Source organism: Myotis yumanensis, unplaced genomic scaffold, assembly GCF_028538775.1.
Source record: "Myotis yumanensis isolate MYYU_CA2020_CCGP unplaced genomic scaffold, mMyoYum1.0.hap1 SCAF_10, whole genome shotgun sequence".
Classification (NCBI taxonomy): Eukaryota; Metazoa; Chordata; class Mammalia; order Chiroptera; family Vespertilionidae; genus Myotis; species Myotis yumanensis.
In genome coordinates, this window is record NW_027223761.1 from 5,624,016 (window position 1) to 5,645,070 (window position 21,055).

The 21,055-nt window shown below is 57.9% G+C and overlaps 3 protein-coding genes across 7 annotated transcripts; 2 read left to right on the plus strand and 1 right to left on the minus strand.

The window, feature by feature from the left end:
- Window positions 1-333: 333 nt before the first annotated feature.
- Window positions 334-7,488, plus strand: MUS81 (MUS81 structure-specific endonuclease subunit). 2 transcript variants are annotated; one of them, XM_070427541.1, is made up of 16 exons: window positions 334-676; window positions 770-899; window positions 1,121-1,203; window positions 1,925-2,023; window positions 2,138-2,206; window positions 2,367-2,452; window positions 3,009-3,149; window positions 3,351-3,446; window positions 3,534-3,655; window positions 3,749-3,846; window positions 4,370-4,486; window positions 4,581-4,676; window positions 4,857-4,985; window positions 5,063-5,166; window positions 5,675-5,758; window positions 5,851-7,488. In XM_070427541.1, the coding sequence occupies exons 1-16, from the start codon at window positions 542-544 to the stop codon at window positions 5,915-5,917; spliced, it is 1,656 nt and encodes a 551-aa protein (XP_070283642.1). In that variant the 5' UTR covers window positions 334-541; the 3' UTR covers window positions 5,918-7,488. The 2 variants fall into 2 exon arrangements, with proteins under 2 accessions (XP_070283642.1, XP_070283643.1); XM_070427542.1 differs by lacking the exons at window positions 334-676; window positions 770-899; window positions 1,121-1,203 and adding an exon at window positions 918-1,120.
- EFEMP2 (EGF containing fibulin extracellular matrix protein 2) lies at window positions 6,213-13,426 on the minus strand. 2 transcript variants are annotated; one of them, XM_070427543.1, is made up of 12 exons: window positions 13,403-13,426; window positions 12,943-13,000; window positions 12,558-12,669; window positions 12,314-12,362; window positions 11,495-11,741; window positions 10,547-10,669; window positions 10,188-10,304; window positions 9,911-10,030; window positions 8,600-8,719; window positions 8,388-8,514; window positions 7,983-8,178; window positions 6,213-6,921 (listed from the first exon to the last, which is right to left on the minus strand). In XM_070427543.1, exons 1-12 carry the CDS (start codon window positions 13,409-13,411, stop codon window positions 6,760-6,762), a joined length of 1,440 nt encoding a protein of 479 aa, XP_070283644.1. In that variant the 5' UTR covers window positions 13,412-13,426; the 3' UTR covers window positions 6,213-6,759. The 2 variants fall into 2 exon arrangements, with proteins under 2 accessions (XP_070283644.1, XP_070283645.1); XM_070427544.1 differs by lacking the exon at window positions 13,403-13,426 and having other exon boundaries at window positions 11,495-11,701; window positions 12,943-13,058.
- Window positions 13,427-17,472: 4,046 nt separating this feature from the next.
- On the plus strand, window positions 17,473-20,947 carry CTSW (cathepsin W). Of its 3 annotated transcripts, none has more exons than XM_070427546.1 (10): window positions 17,473-17,572; window positions 18,035-18,119; window positions 18,903-19,016; window positions 19,384-19,538; window positions 19,650-19,746; window positions 19,831-19,911; window positions 19,986-20,108; window positions 20,312-20,376; window positions 20,458-20,658; window positions 20,738-20,947. In XM_070427546.1, the coding sequence occupies exons 1-10, from the start codon at window positions 17,486-17,488 to the stop codon at window positions 20,840-20,842; spliced, it is 1,113 nt and encodes a 370-aa protein (XP_070283647.1). In that variant the 5' UTR covers window positions 17,473-17,485; the 3' UTR covers window positions 20,843-20,947. The 3 variants fall into 3 exon arrangements, with proteins under 3 accessions (XP_070283647.1, XP_070283648.1, XP_070283646.1); XM_070427547.1 differs by having other exon boundaries at window positions 18,086-18,119; XM_070427545.1 differs by having other exon boundaries at window positions 19,650-19,911.
- Window positions 20,948-21,055: the final 108 nt, after the last annotated feature.

The window sequence follows — 21,055 nt, forward strand, 5'->3', positions numbered from 1 at the left end:
CCTTATGCCCTGTACACCTTCCTAGACATCTCTATTGAAAACATACCTGCACCTGTTTGTCCCCCACCCCCCACCGGTCCTGCCCTTCCCAAGCCCAGTTTCTTTCTCCAGCCTCCTCCGCTACGGTGAGGCTGAAACTGACAGCCTCAGGTTACTTGGTTAAGCGCCGCCCCAGCCCTCCGGGCCGCAAGGGGGCGCTGTTCTCCCCATCGCCTGCACAAAGACCGCTCTAGAATCTGTAGAGGGAGAAGGGACGGGTTTAGGCTCCGGGGGCCGGGGTGGGACGCGTCCAAAAGACTGAAGGGGCGGGGGGTGGGGGGGTGGTGGCTGGAAGACCTTAGGGAGAGCGCTGTAAGTCTCTGCAGTGCAGGGACGGGAGGGCAGCGGGAGGCTATTCTCTAGTTAGTGACCCACGTCGGACAGCGTGTTGGGAGAGGTCCCGCCCTCGCCCATCTGAGCCAGGTGTTCGAATCCTTTGTCTAGAACTGGTGGCGGCCCCGTCCCACCGGCTTGAGGCGCCAAAGGACCAGCCTTGGGACTCATGGCGGCGCCGGTCCGCTTGGGCCGGAAACGCCCGCTGCCGGTTTGCCCCAACCCGCTCTTTGTACGTTGGCTGACCGAGTGGCGGGACGAGGCAGCCAGCAGGGGGCGCCGCACACAATTCGTATTTCAAAAGGTGGGTCTCGGCCCGGCCTGATGGGGCAAGTGCTGGCGGGGCCAGACGACCAGGCCCGCCCTGACCCGCTACGGTACCCTGAACCCCCGCCAGGCGCTGCGCTCCCTCCGGCGTTACCCGCTTCCCCTGCGCAGCGGCAAAGAAGCTAAGATCCTACGGCATTTCGGAGACGGGCTCTGCCGGATGCTGGACCAGCGGCTGCAGCAGCACCGATCTTCGGGCGGTGAGCGCTGGAGCCTCCCACAGTGCAGCCTTCGCAACCACCTGGCATACCTAACTCTCCGCTTCGGTGCCAGTTGCTGCTTGACGTTGGCCTAGTGGCTGGCTGGCTCAGAACCGCACCGCTCTCAGCTACCGGACGAGATGGCAGTGTCCCAAACCCTCCCACCTGCTGGATTTCTGGATTCCATGGGGTCTGGGGTTGACTCTCTTCTGCTCCCGCAGGTGATCGTGCCCCAGATGCATCTGGAGCTAAGAGTCCAGCCCCGGAATGGCCACCTGCCGAAGTCCCGGAGGCTTCCATGCCAGTGAGGATGGGGAACGGGGAAGTGGGAGCACTCGGATGGAAGGAAGACGTGTAGCTCTCCCCACCAGTGATGCCTAGCCTTGGGCAAATGAGTGTCTTTCTGATACTTGGTTTTCTCATCTGTAGATGAGTATGTTGATTGATAATAGAGTCCGTTGGGAGAGTTCCATGATCAAGCTATTTAGGAGGCCACGCCCAGTAAATTGTGGGGGTTGCTGTTACTGAGTTTTCTTGTGCTACCACCTCAGTCCTGCAGTGGGTGGTAGAACTGAGATTACACCACCTCCCCACAACCCTCTACTGCAGTGGTTCTCAACCTTGGCTGCACATTAGAGTCACCTGGGAATCTTTTTAAAATCCTGATTTCTGGGTCTCATCCTCCGGAAATTCTGTTTCTTTGTTACTAATGTTGTGGCCCCACCCCATAACAAAGAAACAGAATTTCCGGAGGATGAGGCCCAGAAATCAGGATTTTAAAAAGATTCCCAGGTGATTCTAATGTGCAGCCAAGGTTGAGAACCACTGCTCTACTGTCTCATCCCAGCTTTGCAGGGGATCATCCCACCATCTGGCCTATGTTACAGATGTGGAACCGAGAGGCAGCTGAGTGACTTATCCAGGGCCATGCTGAGATAAAACCTGGACCTCGGCCCAGCCAGGAATTAAGTCTACAATGCATGGCTCTCTGGCTTTTGTGTTCAAAGCCCCTCTGTACCTTTCAGGTTCCATCCCAGCCCAAAGTGGGAAGCTCTAGCAGCTACTGGCCGGCTCGGCACTCAGGAGCACGAGCAGTACTGTTGCTGCTCTATAGAGAACACCTGGTGAGCGCCCGGCTGCACCTGGAGTCGGGAACCAAGGCAGTGGGGCAGAGGCTCCTGGAGGAGACTGGTGCAGGCACCGAACCTCCTTTGGTTACACTTCTGCCTTGATTACAGGATCCTAGTGGCCAGAGCTGCCTAACCAAGGAGGAGCTGCTGCAGAGGTGTGCCCAGGAGTTTCCTGGGGTGAGCAATGAGGGGGGAAGGATGGGGCCCAGTGGCTCTGGATCTGACCCTGAGCCTGCCAGGGGCTGCCCTTCCTGGGAGAAGAAGTGGCATGGGGCACAGGGAGTTGGACACACGGCAGCACCAGGGGCTCTCTAAGGGTCTCCTCTTCTGTGGACAGGTGGCCCCTGGGAGTTCTGGACCCTGGCCAGCCCTCCGCTCCCTTCTCCATAGGAACCTGGTCTACAGGACACAGCAACCAGCCAGGTGGGGTCAACTACAGGCGGTGCAGGACCAAGTGGTGGGAGGGGGATCGTGCATGATGTTCTGAGTGGGGCCTGCAGTCACCTAGCAATTCCTAGGTCTCATAGTATTGAAGTTGGGGGAGGCCTTACCTCCAGAAGCCCCACTGGGGGTGGGTCTGAGAGACCAAGCAGGGAGGGTGAGGTGCCACAGGTTACTGGACAAGCAGAAAGGCTTTGCTGAGAACATAGCATTTGACAGGTCTTAGAATTCAGAGGGTAGAGATGCAGGGAAGGCATTCCAGGGAGGAGGGAACAATATAAACAAAGTTGGAAGGAAGGAAAGTCTGTCTGAGACCTGCGGATTGCAGACTTGACTTGAGAAATGGCCCCGGGCAGGTCCAGAGGAAGCTGATCTGAGGGGCAAGAACACAGCCTGGGGTGTTGGGGGTGGAAGCCACTGGACTTATTTGTGCAGGTTGCCCAGGGTGTGGTGAGACCAGCTAGCCGGCCGCAGGCGGGAGAGCCTGCCAGGTATGAGTGAAGAAGGGAGATCTGTGTTTGTCTCCTCCGCCTACCAGGTACTCACTGACCCCGCAGGGTCTGGAGCTGGCCCAGAAGCTGGCAGAGTCAGAGGGCCTGAGCTCACTGAATGTGCGCACTGGGCCAGAGGAGCCCTCTGGGGAGGAGCCAGAAGTGCCAGGATCGGCCTCAGCTGAGCTGTGAGGAAGGGGGCAGGGAGAGGGGGGATGGGGAGACGGACTCCGGAAAGCAGGAGGAGACCCAGAAATGAGGCCAACACCCCACCCCTGTCCCCATCGCCTACAGCTGAGCTGTGGCTGCACCACTTCCACTGGGTTTGGAGGGAAACTGCCTTGGCACTGAGGTTCTGGCCTCACACAACAACCCCCTCCTCCCTGTAGTGGCGCCAGTGAAGGCAGTGTCCAGCAGCCACCACTGGAGCTGAGGCCTGGAGAGTACAGGGTGGTATTGTGTGTGGACGTTGGCGAGGCCAAGGGGTGAGTGAGGTGGGGGAAGTGAGGGAGGGGATGCCGGGGGCTGTCACTGGCCTGCCCTGACCTAAGCCTCCCACCTTGCAATTCCAGGGCTGGACACAGGCCTGAACTGCTCCGCCAGCTGCAGCGGCTGCACGTGACCCACATGGTGCGCAAACTGCATGTTGGGGACTTCGTGTGGGTGGCACAGGAGACCAGGCCCAGAGACCCATGTAAGGGGTGTGGACAGTAAGGGGGTTGTCAGAGGCAGGGCCTGGTGGGTTGGGGGACATGAGCCAATGGGACCCTTCTTGGCCTCTCGGCAGCAAGACCTGGGGAACTAGTCCTGGACCACATCGTGGAGCGCAAGCGGCTGGACGACCTGTGTAGCAGCATCATCGATGGCCGCTTCCGGGAACAGAAGGTTCCTTTACCAGCCTCACAGAACCCACTACTTCCTGCCTGCTCTGGGGTTTCCTCAGCCACGAGGAATCCAGGGGCAACTCCTGGGGAGCCTCAAGGAAGAGTTCCCACAACTCCAGCCATACCCCATTAGAGCTGCCCCTCGGGCCCCTCCAGGGGCACAGGTCTGGCTGGGTTGAGGAGCATATTAAAGACCCCTGGAGTGTCCACCCTTCAGTCTGGCATAACAAGGCCCTAAGTTCCAGAAGTGGAACCACTGTTTCTCGGTACTGGCTCCTGGGCTGATCCCATAATTAGAGAGACCACGTACGGGCTGAGGGAGGCTTGAAGAATGGGCATCATTAAAGGTGGTGGACAGGCTTTCCATGCAAGAGTAACAGCATGAACAAAGGTGTGGAGGTCACTCTGGGACAAGAAGATGAAGGGGTGGGATCAGGGTTCCATGGGGATGTTGAGTGACATGATGGGGGGGCCAGCAGAGGGGCATCCAGGCCTTACATTCCCTCCCCCCACCGCTTCCCCAGTTCAGGTTAAAGCGCTGCGGCCTGGGGCGCCGAGTATACCTCGTGGAGGAGCATGGCTCAGTGCACAACCTCAGCCTTCCCGAGAGCACGCTGCTGCAGGCCGTCACCAACACTCAGGTGAGCTCAGAGGGCAGGGCCAGACTAGCAAGGGACCCTGTGGTCTGTGGCTCGGGCCAGGAGCCCCCTCCCTCTGCTGGGTCCTCTTCCCCAGGTCATCGATGGCTTCTTCGTGAAGCGCACAGCAGACATTAAGGAGTCGGCTGCCTACCTGGCCCTCTTGACACGGGGCCTGGAGAGACTCTACCAGGTGAGCAGGTGCATGTGTCTGCACTGGTCCCTTTCCTGGGCCCTGTGCTCCCTCCAGGACAGCAAGGTGAGTGAGATCCCCGTTTCTCCGGTTGGCCCACTGGGGCCTAGGATCCGGCAAGGACTGGCTGGGGGGTTTTCCCTAGAGCTCTGGCCTGGCCTCAGTCCCCTCTCCCCTCAGGGCCACACCCTACGCAGTCGCCTCTGGGGAACCTCAGGGGACCCCGAATCAGGATCTGGGCCCTCCCCAAATCCTCTCTGCTCACTCCTCACCTTCAATGACTTCAACGCAGGAGCCATCAAAAACAAGGTACTGCCTCTGCCCAGATCCTCCTCAATGTGGTCCAGGCCCAGATGACCCCTAATACAGTCCTCCCCTGACCCCAGGCCCAGTCTGTGAGGGAGGTTTTCGCCCGGCAGCTGATGCAGGTTCGAGGAGTGAGTGGGGAGAAGGCAGCAGCCCTGGTGGATCGGTACAGCACCCCTGCCAGGTAGGCCTCCACAGAGCCCCTTGGGGTGCACTGCCTCTGCCCCCCAGCATGGATTTCAGCTCAGCCAATGCTTTGTGGAGGGTTTGGTTCTGTGAGGGCTGTACAGGCCCCGAGATGGACAGAACCTTGGGGAGGTTGAGTAGTAAGGAAGACAGTGCCAGGCAGGACCAGACAGTATCTCAGGTGTTGGGGGAGCGCACAAGAGGGAGGTTTCATTCCACCTGGTGTAGCAGAGAAGGTATCTTGGGCTGGCTGGGGGCGGGGGGGGGGAGGGGGGGGGCGCAGGGCAGGGGCTGGGCCACGAAAACTGGGCCAAGAACTTGGAGAACAGGGAGGGAGGGTGAGTGGGATGGAGCAGAGCTTTGAATGCCAGGTTCAGGAAGTACGAAGTGCTTCTGACTCCTTTAGCCAGTGCAGACCCCTTCCTACCTGTCTCCCATGACTTTGGCCCAAGCTGCTCAGATGGGCCAGCCGTCAGCCATTGTCAAATGCTCCACCCCATCTCCAGCCTACTGGCCGCCTATGATGCCTGTGCCACGCCCAAGGAACAAGAGATGCTGCTGAGCACCATCAAGTGTGGGCAACTGCAAAGGTGAGGCAAGGGACAGAACCTGGAGGGAATGACTGGGGCCGAAGTTGCTGCGGTCCAGGACCTGACCCTCGTTAGCCTCTCTCTTCGTGCAGGAATCTGGGACCCGCTCTGAGCAGGACCTTGTTCCAGCTCTACTGCAGCTACAGCCCCTTGACCTGAGCTGGGCCAGGAGACGGACCCCAGCACCCATCATCTAGGCTAGCCAGCCTTTAACCAGCACCTTAGGGCTTCAATAAAAACCTAAGTGTTTGCAGCTTTCTGTGCTACGGAGATGGCAGGCCCCAGGGCCTTGTGAAATATCCAGGTGGTTTTAACTGAGCTCCTCAGGGCCTGGAGTTTCCTAGGGGAGCACTGAGACTCACAGGGAGATGGAGTCCGTGAGCTGCTGCAACTTTGAATCTAGTTTATGTCATCAGACGATCCCTGATCAAATAAAATTGCCTTCGATAAAAGGTTCTGTAGCTTGGAAAAGAAAAGTTTAAAAAGCACTAACAGTCAAATCGCCTCATTTTATGGATTGGAAAACTGAGTCCCAGGGAGCTACTAGGGTTTATCCAATTGCTAGTTTGAGGTCAAGGTCGGATTGAAACCAGGGCCTCCTGGCACTGCCGAGAACAGGGTCTCAGGCTCCCTGCAAACCAGCCAAGCCCGCATTTCTGCTGGGGCCTAGAGTCTGCAGCCTCGTTACTTCCTCCCCTCTCAGGTTGATTCTGATGCCCGTGGTACACAGACCAATCCCAGCCTTGGGGAACAGCTCCCAACTTCTGCCAAAGCGGTCCCCTCAGCCTGAGCCAACCCCCGCCTCCCACAAGCCTGGCCCTTCCCCAGTCTGGGGTTCACTACAGTGTTACCCGCCCTCTCAGCCACCAGGACTCCTCTTTCTCCCTTTATTGCCTCTCCCTCTATCCTTCACACAGCATCTTCCCTTTTAGCAGAACACGGTCATCCCTGAGCCCCGGCTTGGCTACAGGGACCTCCCCCGCGAGGGCTCGCCCCACTCCTCAGAAGGTGTAGGCCCCCACGAAGACGGTGAGTCTCAGTACAGAGCTGGCCCGGTAGCTCATGAGGGAGTTCATGGTGACCATCTCGAGGTCCAGCACATACTCCCGGGGGCCCGTCACGGGCCGGGCGAGGACCAGCATGGCGCTGACATTGTTGATTTGCTGCAGGGCACAGTGGGTGGGGGGACATGTAGATTGCATCAACCTTCGTGCCAGGACCCTCTGCCAGCATCACCTCCCTGCCCCGTGTCTTGCACCCACAACCAGTTGTTTGTGAAGTGGGGAGAGAGCCCTGGCCAGGCTGTGGTCCCAGGCTGTCATCAGGCTCCATGACACCCTTGACATCTCATTCCCTGCACCCAGGCTCCTGCCCTCAGAAATCTCACTGGTGCTCTTCCCGCCCTTTCCAGCTAGTTCTTCCGTCTAACCAGGGTCAACTGTAACTCAGGGCCAGGAGTGAGACTTCCGGGAGTGGCGAGGCCTTTGGTGACCTGGAGCAAGCGTCTCTCCTTCAAAGCTTTCAATTTCAGAAAGAAAACAAGGACGGCTCTAACCGGTTTGGCTCAGTGGATAGAGCGTCGGCCTGTGGACTGAAAGGTCCCAGGTTCCATTCTGGTCAAGGGCATGTACCTTGGTTGCGGGCACATCCCCAGTAGGGAGTGTGCAGGAGGCAGCTGATCGATGTGTCTCTCTCATCGATGTTTCTAACTCTCTATCCCTCTCCCTTCCTCTCTGTAAAAAATCAATAAAATATATTTTAAAAAAAAAAAGAAGAAAACAAAGACGGATACCGGACAAACCTGTGCGCCCTCTCACTACTCACCCCTGGACCCCTCCCTCCTAACAGCTCTCCCGGCAGGGCTGATCCTCTGACCCCAGGCCACTGCCCCAACCCCATCTCTCCGGCCCAGCTCCCCCGGCTTGTCCTTCATGGACTCTGCCTGTAACCTCGGAAGTCCTCTCATGTCAGTCACTTGTTCTAAGGGTGAAGAAACTGGGGCCAGATACGAAACCCAAACCCCAGTGTGTCCTTAGAAGTACATTTAACAATCTAGTTTGTTCCAAGGGAATTTACAACACCCCTACCTTTCTACAGAAATTCCGCCTCCCGGGGGTGGGGCATGGTGGCATAACCGAATCTCCCATTTAAGGTGTCCTGGAATCCAATTTCGGATTATGCATGCCATTTGAGGGGTAAGGGCAGAGGTAGGGGAAAGCCTTACCCTAATGTAGAAGTCCCCCTGCGAGTTTCCAGCACGGATCTGAAAGGCATTGTAGGCGCCGGGGTAGACGGAGGTCGCTTGGATCTGGAACACGTCGGCGGGCACGCTCCGCTCCGAGGTGATACTCATGTAGCGGTGCACGATGGAGGAGGGCTGCTCCCGGCACAGGGGGTTGGAGGCTGGGCAGAGGCAGCGACTAGGGCCCCCGGGAAGGGGATACGAATGAGGTCCTACTCCATTCCCCAAATTTGGCCCACTCCCAAAATTAGTGCGCATGGTTGTCATGAAGGACTGCAACTCCCATCAACCCCCGGGGCACTTGCCAGCCCCAATAGCGGCCGGCCAGCTGCAGAGCCCAATGGGAGTTGCACTGTGTGTGGAGGGGGTGGCCTCCCGTTGACTCACTTGTCGGACACCTGCACATAGGGCTCCACGCAGCGGTTGGTGTCCACACAGCGGTAGCCCCCATAGAAGTTGACACAGGTTTGGGCCTCAGAGCACTGGTGTGCACCGGACTCACACTCGTCAATGTCTGTGTCAGGGGAGAGGGGCTGGAACCTGGACATCAGGCCACGAAGCCCTGACAGCACCCTGCCCACCACCTGGGCAACCTGTACCTTGGCAGAGGCGTGTGGCCAGCAGCTGGTAGCCCTGTGGGCAGTGGCAGGAGAAGCGGCCCGGCTCGTTGACGCAGCGGTACTGGCAGAGGTAACTAGAGTAGCTGCACTCATCAATATCTGCGGGAGGAGAGGGAGGAGGGCTCTGGATCAGGGCAATTCTCTCAATTCAGCCCCATAAACGTTTACAGAGAGAGCGCAGCCCCACGTTAGGTCCAGTGTGGGAAGACAGGGGGATGAGACAGCCATGCAAACACAGCAGGGGTACAGAGAATTCAAAGAAGGGTCTGCCCAGACCGCCCAGCTCACAGACGGTAAGAGGAAACTAAATGAAAGCACTAGAGGCTTGGTTTTATTCCTACTGAGTTTTGGAAACCTCAATTTCCCTGTCAATAAAACGAGTGAGTTAGACTAGCTGAGCCTTGAGGGCCCAGTCGGCTCTGGTTCCCAATTCCTGCAACCCACAACCAGCCCAGCCACCTCCTGCCACTGTGACCTGCACAGGCAGGAGCCAGGTTTTCTACTCAGGTTTCCCTGATGCTGCCTAGCCCTGAGCCAGGGACCAACGGGGCCTTACTGGGCAGCAAAGCATCATATAAACAGGGTATGTGGCCAGTTGACATGGAATGAGAAGTCGGGTGGAGACCTGGCCCCATCTCCTCCTAATCGTATGATCTTGGGCAAGTCACTTAACCCCTCTTTGTTGAAGGACTTTATGCTTACTCTTTTCTTGTAACCCTCTCAACAAACCTTGAAGGAGATAATGTCTTCATTTTGCAGAGAAAGGAAAAAAATTATACTTACCTTATAGGATTGCTGGCAGGATTAAATAAAATCAAGTACATAAGGAAAGTTCAGGGAACTTTGCCCGAACAGGGAAAGTTCTGGATAAATAGCTTTCACTTTAAAGTGCTGCTACTTGGGACTTGATGAAGCCTGTCATTTTCCCACTTAGTTCTCAAGACAACCCATTTTACAGATGAATAAATGGGTTTAGAGAGAAGAGTGACTTGTCATAATCCTGGATTCCGATGCAAGTCAGCCTGACGACAGGGGAGGAGGCCCCTTACACCCTTGCTCAGCCTGCCCCCTGACCTGACTGCTCCCCTCTGTGCCGTCCCTACCAGGCTGGGAGTCGTGGTGGGCAGGTCTGCAGGAGCCCTGCAATGCAACCAGCTGGGGGCGGAGTATTTAGCAGGTACGTGGGTGCAGCATGAACGGGACATGGAGGCCTCAACTGGAGGACCGTGTGCAGGAGGCTCAGCAGGACGCAGGGGCGGATGGAGGAACACCGGGGGGTGGAGCTCTCACCACTGCAGGAGAAGCCGTCCCGGTGCAGCTCGTAGCCCTGATGGCAGCGACACAGGAAGGTCCCATAGGAGTTGAAACAGCGCTGCTCGCATGGAGCCCCCATGTCACATTCATTCACATCTAGGGGTGCCAGAAAAATGGAAGGAGTGAAAGCCAAGGAGCAGCCCAGAGCCCCCATTTCACCTGTTCACCTGGTCTGGTCAGGAAGGGAGCTAGCTCCCCACCCCACATCACCCTGCCAGGACCCAAAGCCTGGCCCAGCCCGGCCCAGCCTCACCCACACAGGAGCGGTTGTTGGGCCCCAGTTGGAAGCCTGGCTCGCACTGGCAGCGGAAGGAGCCAGGCAAGTTCACGCAGCGGTGCTGGCAGTAGCGGTAGCGGCACTCGTCTATATCTGGGATGGAGGGCAGAGGGCAGAAGTCAGGTGGGACTCAAGCTGGCTGGGAGTTAAAGCCTCACCACCCACAGTCTTGTCTGGGCCAGATCAGGCAAGATCACACATACACCCATCATGTGCTGTGTCTGGTGACAGAGGTGGCAGGGACCTGGGGGTGGTTGGGATGGGGATCAGGTGCTAGGGCGAGAGCCAGGCCAGGGGCACAGAGCAGAAACTAGCCAGGCCGCTCCTGGACTCACCCACACACTCGGGCCCAATCTTGCGGTAGCCGTCAGGGCAGGTGCACTGGTAGGAGCCGGGCAGGTTGTGGCAGTCCTGGCTGGGGCGGCAGTCGTGCAGGCCCTGGGCACACTCGTCCACGTCTGCAGGAGACACCACTCAGTTCCTGCCTGGGAGCCCTGCACCACCCCTCATGACAGACACCACAATGTTGGAGGACACACAGGCCAGGAACCACTCACATGGCACGTGGGTGATGTACCCCCAAACAGGAACACATGGATTAGACCCTCCCAACAGCACAAGTAACAGCCCGCCAGCCTGGGAGCCAGCAGGAAAGGCACCCCTAACCCGAGAGCCCATGCCAGGGAAGCACAGGAAACAAGGTCCTGTCCATGCTCCTGGGAGCACTGATGCCAGGGCCTTCCTCCAAGGCCCATGGTGCCCAGGGATGGGGCCAGATCGGAAAGGGGGTAAGGCAGCCGTGGGTAAACTACGGCCTGCGGGCCGGATCCGGCCGTTTGAAATGAATAAAACTAAAAAAAAAAAAGACCGTACCCTTTTATGTAATGATGTTTACTTTGAATTTATATTAGTTCACACAAACACTCCATCCATGCTTTTGTTCCGGCCCTCCGGTCCAGTTTAAGAACCCATTGTGGCCCTCGAGTCAAAAAGTTTGCCCACCCCTGGGGTAAGGGGACAGAGGCTATGAGCAGAGCGCTTGCACTGTGTCTGCAGCAGTGGAGGGGAGGGTCCCGCAGGCTGGCTAGGGTAGAGGGACAGGAGCTGGGGCCATCTGTGGCAGACCCCACACAAAGTGAGGGTCTGGGTGAGGGTCCGGGTGTTGTTCCAGGGACTCTGAGGAGGCTTTTGAGCAAGGGAGGAACAAGAGGTCTGAGTTGTTAAGACGAGTGACAGACACTTGGTAGGAGGACTGGAGGCCTCCGTGCCAGGGTGACTCTTACCCACACAGCTCTCTTGCTCATCAGGCTCGTAGCCTGGTGGGCAGGGGTTGGGGTGTTGAGCAGGGGGCACTGGCGGTGGTGGTCCCTCGCCATGCAGGTCGTTGATGACGGCAGCTGAGCGGGGCAGGCACAAGTAGCCCCCATAGTGGTTGATGCATTTCATTTCCCCCTTGCAGGCCTCGGGGATGGTCAGGCACTCGTTGACATCTGCAGAGAGGGGCCTGCTGGGCACAGCCAGCTTCCTGGGCTGGCCGTGGAGGGGGTGGGAGGCAACAGCCGAGCTTGGCCTTCTCTAAGCTGTGTGACCCCAGCAGGGCCTTCCCTCTCCACTCAACACGCTAAGGCTGCCTGCCCAGACCCCTCCCCACGGCCTGCCAGGGCTGATGGGGTGGCTGTTCCCACAGTCACCTCCATTCTCTTGTCCCTAAGAGTCAATCCCTCCCCAAAGCTCTGGCCCTGGCTCAGCCCAAGAGTGAGGTGCCAGCCTCCTTACCCACCCCCACAGACACTGCCCTCCGGGGACATGGGGCACAGCTGAGTAGGAGAGTGCTTCCAGAAGGTGCTCCTCAGGGCAGTGCCCTGTTGCTCTCCTGCTAACTGAGAGGTGGGGGCAGGGTGTCCTGTGTTTCCCTGAGAAGGAGGGGCCTGGATGGCTTCCCCACCCCTAGCTGAGCTGGCCCCCAAAGAACCAGAGCTGGCCTCGGCAGAACAGAGCTGGGCAGTGGACAGGCCACTGGCCTCCTGCTGCAGCTCTTGGAGCTGGGGTTGCAAACCCTTTCCTGGTTCCTGGGGGTGGGTCAGTCCCCCAGGCACACTCACCCCGGCAGTGCTGGCTGTCAGGGTCCCACTCATAGCCATCTGTGCATTCCTACAAGGGGACCAGCGGTGGCCAGTGTTCATCCCCTGTCCCCTCCACTGACCAGGCCAAGGTCAGGGTCCTGAGCCTGGCCACCCTCCCGGGACTGCTCCAAACAATGGCCCCGGCTGCTCCACCAACCAGGGGAGAGGAGGATCCTGGTCTGTGTCCCTGCCCATCCCATCCCAGTGGCCCCACGGTCCCCACCGTGTAGCTGTCGGGCTCCTCCGAATCCTGCGGAGACGCTGCCCCCAAGAGCAGCAGCAGCAGCGCCCAGAGCAGCAGAGAGCCGGGGAGGCAGGAGGCGAAGGGGAGCATCCTGGGCGGAGGAGGCGGGCAGGGGTCAGCGCCTCTGCCCGGCGCCGCCGCCTCCCGCTCGGGATCGCACGTAGGACCCCGGCGCTTCCCCGGAGGGAGGGAACTCCTCCGCAGCCGACCCCTCGCGCAGGCCGGGCCGGGCCCACCGCCCAGGCCGCCCCGCCCCCGCCCGGTCCCGAAGCGGCGCGGGCGAAGGAGCGTGGGCCTCGCTCTTCGCAGCCGCGACTGGGCCGACACTGCGGCTCGCGCCCTCCCCCCGCGGCCCGCCACTCACTTGGCCCGGGCGCCCCCGCGGCCCACGGCTCCGGCGGCTCGGCTGGCTCCGGCAGTGCCTGCGGGCGGACGGACGGGCCGACGGCGCAGCTCCCTGGACGCGCGGCCCCAGGAAGCGCCCCCCGCCCGCCCGCCTGCCGCGGCGCGGCCCACCCCGGCGCCTCCGCCCGCCCCTCAGCGGATTCCTGAGCCCGCGCCAGGGGGAGGGACCCCGACCCCCCGCTTCTCCGCCCTTGGCCGGCCGCAGGCCCCCGCCCGGTCCCCCGCGGCGCCGCCCGGAGCCGCCTCCGGGCTCTGGGCCAAGGTCTGTTCCCCTGGGATCCCTAGCGAGCTCCAGGGGCGCTGATCCTGATGCCCGACCCCCGGGCCCCCCGGCCCTCGCTTTGTGCACCCCAGAATGTCATACTGCGCACCCGACCCTGCCTAACCCGCGCCTCCAGGATTCCATCCTGTGCACCCACCCACGTCATGTCGGGCCCCAGACTCTGCGCCTCCCAGAATGTCGTCCTGGGCACCTAATTCCAACCGCATCCTGGGACTACCAGGCCCTGCCTAGACCCTAAATGTTATTCTGTGAACCGGACAGCCATCTGGAAACACCAAAACTTCCTGCGGGGCCCCGAACCCCCGCCCGGGGCGAGACGCTCCCAGGCCCTGAACCGTTCCTCTCGGCCCCGCTCCCCGCCGTCCCCAGGGCTGTCGGGAGCGGGGGCCGCAGCTCCCCTTTGGCCCAGAATGAATGGAAGCCCCTCAAAAGGCGGGCAGGACCCAACCCGGGTGCGCAGGACGCCAGGGTCTCGCGCCAGCCTCTTCCCGGCCCTCCTCCCACCCGCGAGTCCGGGGCTTCCGCCTCCGCCCCACCCGGAGCGGAGGGAGCGCCTTCGAGGGCGGGGTCTGGGCGGGGCCGGCTCCCAGGAAGGGGCGGGGCCTCGCCTGCCCACGTCTGAGGGCGGAGCTAGACGGGAAGGGCCGCGTGTCCAGGGATCCCCGGCCTCGGGGCACACCACGTGCGGGAACTGCGGAGCCCTCCCTTCCCTTTGCCACCCCGCTTTATCCTCGCGATCTCCCCGAATGCAGCCCTGCCCAGGAGGGTATGCCCCGGAGGGTACGTGACCAGGAAGGGTTCCGAGGTGAGCCCTGGGTGCAGGGTGAACTGGAGCGTGTCTTTCCCACCCCAGATCCTGCCCAGCTGCTTGGGTGAGGAGGCTAAAAATAATAGCTGTTTAAAACCAAAAAGACAGACATTAACAAGTGTCGATGAGCACATGGAGAAATTGGAACCCTCATACAACGTGGGTGGGAATGTAATTTGCGGCACCACCTTTGGAAAAATTATGGCAGATCCTCAAAATGTGACATGACCCAGCAATTTCACTCCTAGGAATACACCCAGGGGAACTGAAACATGTCCACACAAAAAAATCTGTACACCCTGTTCATAGCAACACTATTCACAAGAACTAAAACGTAGAAACAGCTTAATTTCCGTCGACTTACAAATGGATAAACAAAATGTATATGAACGGATAAAAAATGATAGATTATCCAGCCATAAAAAGGAATAAAGAACTGATATGTGCTACCACGTGGACAAATCCTGAAAATATTATACTAGGAGAAAGAAGCCATGTTCTGTTGATGTGACAGCCAGAATAGGCAAATCTGAGAGACAAACTAGATTAGTGTTTGCCAGGGGGAAAGGTAACGGGGAATGACTGCTAACAGTTATGGGGTTTCTTTTGGGATGATGAGAATGCTCTGAAATTAGATAGTGGTATTGACCACACAATTATATAGATACACTAAAAACCACTGAATTGTATAATTTACAAGGGTAAACTTTATGGTATGTGAATTACATACCTCAATGGAGCCATTATTTTTTTAAAATATATTTTATTGATTTTTTTACAGAGAAGAAGGGAGAGGGATAGAGTTAGAAATATCGATGAGAAACATTGACCAGCTGCCTCCTGCACGCCCCCCACTGGGGATGTGCCTGCAACCATGCCCCTGACCGGAATCGAACCTGGGACCCTTGAGTCCGTAGGCCGATGCTCTATCCACTGAGCCAAACCGGCTAGGGCAAGCCATTATTTAAATAATAAAATGTTAGCACTGGATTATCAAGATCTAACCGTTCCAGGTATCAGCATGTACCCTCCTGCCAAGCCAGGGAAGGGGCGCCATTATCACCCCATCTCACAGATGAGAGGCTAAGATCTGTCCAGGCACAGCCAGAGTGCTAAGGACAGGACTGGAACACAAGTCCTTCTGACTCCAAGACTCTCTGGGCTCTAATAAAACATAAAAACAACAAACCAAAAAGGAAAAAACAAACAAGAAAACAAGACTCTGGGCTCCTTGCCCCACAGTAGAGCATGAAGGAGCCACCATTTGAACACCTGCTCTGTGCCAGCCAGGGTGGAAGGTGCTCCACAGTGTCAGTCCAGACAAAGGAACTGTCACGGCCACTTGGAGATGAGGAACAGAGGTCTTGAGGGGAATGGCTGGCTGCAAAGTTGACATCTTGAACTTGGACCCAAGCCTCCATCTGCACTATTAGGCCTGAGTGCACTTGCCACTCAAAGTTGTCTCCTGACCTCTATGGCCCTAACAACTTTCCGGTCTTCAGCCCTTTTGCACTGGGGCCCAAAGCCTCATCTTGGTTGATGTCAGGAGTTCCTCCCAGGCAGTGAGCCCTTAAGGGCCCTGGACCCCTGGCCCAGCCCTCACTGGCTGCCAGCCAGGAGCTGCAGGATGAGTGCAAGTGAGTGAGTGGGAAAGTTCATTCATTCATTCATTCATTCATTCAACAAATGTTCAGTGTGGCCACCATTGACCAGGCTCTGTGTTAGGTACCAGGGACACAGCACCAATCAAAAAAGACTAAAATCTGGGCTCGTGGGGCTCACATTCAATGGAGGGAAGAAGTGGATCAATGAGGAAGGTCACCCAGTTCCACACCCCCAGTCTCTCCTCCCCCAAGTTTACACAACTCCCACCACCAGAGATAGATTTTATTTCATCCCCTTTTATGCCCACACTGGGACCTCTAGCCCTGAGGCTGACACATGGGGCCTTAGTCATAAGTCACACACAATCCAAGACTAGCTTGGGGTATGCTACTGGGGTCTACAACCACGCAGCCAGGTGCCCCTCTATGGATGGTCTGTCTACTGAATTTTAATAAAGACAGCATGGCTCTTTTTCCCCAATAGAGTAGTCCCTTGACTTATTGTCTGGAGTGGGAGTGAGGGTGGTGCAGCAACATGGGGCAGGTTCCTAATGAATGAAAAAATGAGGTAGTGAGGCACACACATAAATGAACCCCAGGACCAGAGCCCTCCTCCTGCTCCCTCTCCCATCACGATGGAATCCCCAGAAAACCAGTTCTCCCCCCATCTCTGGTCTTGGACACTGGTTTCCTGCCTGGAGGCTCACAGGGGAGAGCCCAGACTGAGGACCTCTTCAAACCGAGGCAGCAGTGACCGGTGTCAACAGCCCTCCCGGCACTTGACTGCACAGGCCTTGGCCTCGCTCTGAGATGTCAACCCTGCTGTCTCTCTGCTCCCACATCCCCACTCAGATTGTGACAGGAATGAAGAGCAAAAGGAGGCAGGAGCTGCTATTTGCTGTCCCCTGGACACGCTCCTGCCACTTGCACTTTCCTGTTTAAAACCCATGGGAAACAACAACAAATAGTTCGGTCAACAACACCCACCCAGCCTGCTCCGAGCCGAGCCACATCCTGAGCACTGTGGACACAGGCGCCTGACACCTCTGGTGCAGTTGGAAGGAAGACGCATGTGGGCTCAGGCACCGCAGGGGCTCAAGGGGCTGTAGGTTATATCAGAGGATGTGAGCAGGGAAGGCTTCTTGGAGGTGAGCCTTGAGCTGGCAAAGCTTTGTAGGATGAGCAAGTGTTTTCCCAGGGGCCACTGACCACCCTCTCTCCACACCCAGTTGTCAGGGGCCTGTGGCTCCCATAGTCCCCTGGGCTTACCCTTCACAGTGCTGATGGCTTTATGTCACTGCCCTCTCACAACCTGTCTCCTTAGGGACAGATGCATCTAAGAACTGCCCCAAAGAAGGTGGGCTGAGAGCCGCTGTGGAATAAGGAAAAAGTGTGCCCTAGCTGGTTTGGCTCAGTGGATAGAGCATTGCCCTTCGGACTGAAGGGTCCTGGGTTCGATTCTGTTCAAGGGCACATGCCTGGGTGGCAGGCTCAATCCCCAATAGGGAGTGTGCGGAGGCAGCCAATCAATGATTCTCTCTCACTGTTGATGTTTCTCTCTTTCTCTGTCCCTTCCTCTCTAAAATCAATAAAAATGTATTTTTAAAAATTAAAAAAGAAAAGAAAAGGGGAGGTGAGTAGACAGGTAGAGGGCCTTGTAGAGATAAAAGCCTGAAAGCCTCTTGCTTGAGGGGTCCACCTCCCCCTCCCAGCCTGGTTTCCCCTCAGTGGTTTCTCCAGCTCCGCCCTCTCAGCACCTCCAGCTTGGTCTTAGTTTCCTGTCCCCAGCACTCTGGTCTGCAGCAGCATGGCACTAATTGCCCATCTCTCCTGCTTCCTGGTCCTGTTGGTGGCAGGTCTAGCCCAAGGCATCAAGGACTCCCTCAGAGTCCAGGTAAGTGCCTGCAACCTGCTCCCCAAACCCTTCCTTCTGCAAGCCCCATGCATGGGGCTCACCCCTTCAGAAACAACTGACTTGTTCCCATTTCTCAGAGTGAGCAACTGAGGCTGGAGAGGTGATTGATATGCCAAAGCTCACCCAGGGAGATAGAACAGACTGACTGACTGATCCCCTAGTCCGTGGTCGGCAAACTGCGGCTCGGGAGCCACACACAGCTCTTTGGCCCCTTGAGTGTGGCTCTTCCTAAGCCTTAGGAGTACCCTAATTAAATTAATAACAATGTACCTACCTATATAGTTTAAGTTTAAAAAATTTGGCTCTCAAAAGACATTTCAATCGTTGTACGGTTGATATTTGGCTCTGTTGACTAATGAGTTTGTGGACCACTGTCCTAGCTCAGTCCCAGCAAGGACTCCTCATCCAACCCCCTCCCCCACCACCCTTGGTTCCTTCCAGAACCCAGGTGCGGGGCCGCTGGAGCTGAAAGAGGTCTTCACTCTGTTCCAGATCCAGTATAACCGAAGTTACTCGAACCCAGCAGGTATCATGGACCCCTTCGTCTCTGGTCCAACCCCACTCCTCCCACTTAATCAATAATGAAATCAGGCTCAGGGTGGGCAATGGACTTGAGGTGAACCCAGTTGCCTGAAAGCACGTCATTCCTGTGCGTTGAACACGGTCATTCTTTGCTATGAACCTGGAAAGAGGTGGTGGCTGTTGGGGGTCTGCCCAGAGGATCCTTCAGCTCCACAGCCACTTTCCTGCGCCTCCTGGCAGCGAGCAGGAAACCACCATCTAGTTACGGGTTCCTTCAGCAAACACCTCGATACCCCCTTTGTCCTCAAGTTGGGATTCCCCACCGAGTTGCTGGCTCTGTTCTTGCCCCCTCTCTGGATCTCATCTTCCTGAGGGGGATAGTCTGTGGGTGCCTTTCAGCCTGTCATGGGCTGTACCCCATCCTCCCCCACCCCTGCCATGTTCCAGCCCCAGACCTGTGGTCAGAAGTGTGAAGGTGGTAACTTGGTGGCAGGAAGCCCGTCCCCAACCACCCACCTTTCTCTGAATCACTCTGCCTTCAGACCCTTTACTTGGCTTCCCCCAGGTGGGCAGTGATGCCCCCTTCCCGTCTCCTGGGAAAACCCACCCTAGTGGGCTGGGAGCCACTTCCTCAGCCGATGATCTGCAGTGGGGCTGGCAGGGGCCACAGCAAAGAGGCCAGTGCTCATCTGGGTGAGGGTAGGTGGGAGGACACCCAGCAGGTGGCCACTTCCTGCCCCCACGGGCTTGGGAGCCAGCGTAGGAAGACCTCTATCTTTTGGTCCAGAGTATGCTCGCCGCTTGGATATCTTTGCCCGAAACCTGGCCCAGGCTCAGCGGCTGCAGGAGGAGGACTTAGGCACAGCCGAGTTTGGGGTGACTGCATTCAGTGACCTTACAGGTACTGGGTGGGGAAGCAGAGCTTGTCCAGGGGTACTGGCAGATGGACAGGGTGGACCTTTGGCATTCATTTCCCGGAGAGGGACCCTGAGGACCAGGGGCCTGGGTGCTTGTCCCAAATCACCGAGGGCAGGACAGGTACTCCGGAGGCCTGTGTCCCAGCTCAGCTCAAGGCTGAGAGCAGGTGCAGGGGAATGCACTGCAGCAAGGAACTGGGTCTCTCTCTGCCTCAGCATCCTTGCCTTTGTGTCTCTCAGGGTATTATGGGGACTCAAACGGCCAAGGATGTGGATGGCTGGAGCAGGAGAAGCAGAATATGGGGAGGAGGGGTCAATATTGTGATCTTGGTGGTCCCATCTGTCCCCCAGAGGAGGAGTTTGACCAGCTGTATGGGAATCAGAGGGCAGCTGGAAGGGCCCCCAATGTGGACAGAAAGGTAGGATCTGATGAGTGGGAGGAGTCAGTGCCCTTCACGTGTGACTGGCGGAAGGCGCCCGGTGTCATCTCACCTGTCAAGGACCAGGTATCTGCCTCACCCAGCCTGGCGCGGTCCGGCCCCAGTGGTGGGAGGGAGAGGAGAGGAGAGGAGTCAAAGCCCAGATCCCTTACCAGCCCCCACTCCTTTCCCCACTAGAAAACCTGCTTGTGCTGCTGGGCCATGGCGGCTGCAGGCAACATCGAAGCCCAGTGGGGCGCTAAGTTCAGACGGTCTGTGGAAGTCTCTGTGCAGGGTACGGCTGGGAGAGGGGGCATGTGTGCCAATGGGGGCAGGGGGCCTGGGGATCAGTCACCCACACTGTCCCTTCTGGCACCAGAACTACTTGACTGTGGCCGCTGTGGGGATGGCTGCGGGGGCGGCTTCGTCTGGGACGCATTCGTAACTGTCCTCAACAACAGTGAGTGCCGGCTTCTCTGGGGGGCTGAGGGTGGGCATGTTCTGGGGCTGAGTCTCGGCCTTGCTTACTTCCAGGTGGCCTGGCTAGCGAAAAGGACTACCCGTTCCAGGGGGCGGTCGGAACCAAGTGCCAGGCTAGGAAGCACAAGAAGGTGGCCTGGATCCAGGATTTCATCATGCTGTCGGGCAACGAGCAGGGTGCGGGCAGGGTGGAGACCCAGGCGGATGTGGGGGGGGGGGGGGAGGAATGACAGGGATAGACAAACCAGGACAGAGGCAGACAGATGGGGCTATAGACAGAGATGGAGGAATGGGGGTGGGAGGGAGAGAGATGGAGACCACCATGAGCTGAGAGCAGGGGAAACAGAGCAGGCATGGCCTGATGGCACCTCTACTCCCAGGAATTGCCCGGTATCTGGCCACTGAAGGCCCCATCACTGTGACCATCAACAAGAAGCTATTGCAGGTGCGACAGGGAAGAGAATGGGGGGAAGAACATATAGGGGATGTGGCCCCAGACTCAGCCCCTCTGCCCCTGCCCCTGCAGCAATACCAGAATGGTGTGATCAAGGCCACACACACCACCTGTGACCCTCGACATGTGGACCATGTTGTCCTGCTGGTGGGTTTTGGTAAGACCAAGTCGGTGGAGGGGAGGCAGGCAAAGGATGTCTCAGGCCACTCTCATCGTCGCTCCACCCCATACTGGATCCTGAAGAACTCCTGGGGGGCCAACTGGGGTGAGAAGGTGAGTGTGATATTGGGACAGGACAGGGCAGGGCTCTCCCCGCCTTCTGGCCCTGCCCTGATGTCCTCTGACTTCCTAGGGTTATTTCCGGCTGCACCGAGGGAGCAATGCCTGTGGTATCACCAAGTACCCGATTACTGCCCGAGTGGGTCCACGAGCTAAGAAGGTCTCCTGCCCTCCCTGAGCCCGCCCCTCGCTCTCGCCTGCTATGCCTGTTGCGTCCTTGCTGGCCACCCCTAAAGTCTTCTCCTGTCCTCCCAATCCTCTTGCTATGCGTTGAATAAACAAAGACAAGATTCTGTATTCTCAGTGGACTCCGCTGGGTGGGGAAATGGAGAGGGAGAGCATAGACACCATTCCTGAACACATCCTAGTCCCTGCAGGGCCAGTGCACACA

Coding starts and splice junctions, on each gene's coding strand:
- MUS81 (XM_070427541.1), top strand. CDS start 542: ATGGCGGCGCCGGTCCGCTTGGGCCGGAAACGCCCGCTGCCGGTTTGC. Junction 4,487..4,580: donor AGGCCGTCACCAACACTCAG/GTGAGCTCAGAG, acceptor CCTCTTCCCCAG/GTCATCGATGGCTTCTTCGT. Junction 4,677..4,856: donor GCCTGGAGAGACTCTACCAG/GTGAGCAGGTGC, acceptor CTCTCCCCTCAG/GGCCACACCCTACGCAGTCG.
- CTSW (XM_070427545.1), top strand. CDS start 17,486: ATGGCACTAATTGCCCATCTCTCCTGCTTCCTGGTCCTGTTGGTGGCA. Junction 19,017..19,383: donor TGCATTCAGTGACCTTACAG/GTACTGGGTGGG, acceptor TCTGTCCCCCAG/AGGAGGAGTTTGACCAGCTG. Junction 20,659..20,737: donor GGGCCAACTGGGGTGAGAAG/GTGAGTGTGATA, acceptor CTGACTTCCTAG/GGTTATTTCCGGCTGCACCG.
- EFEMP2 (XM_070427543.1), bottom strand. Junction 8,179..8,387: donor TATGTGCAGGTGTCCGACAA/GTGAGTCAACGG, acceptor CGGGGGCCCTAG/TCGCTGCCTCTGCCCAGCCT. Junction 6,922..7,982: donor AGGGGGACTTCTACATTAGG/GTAAGGCTTTCC, acceptor TGTGCCCTGCAG/CAAATCAACAATGTCAGCGC.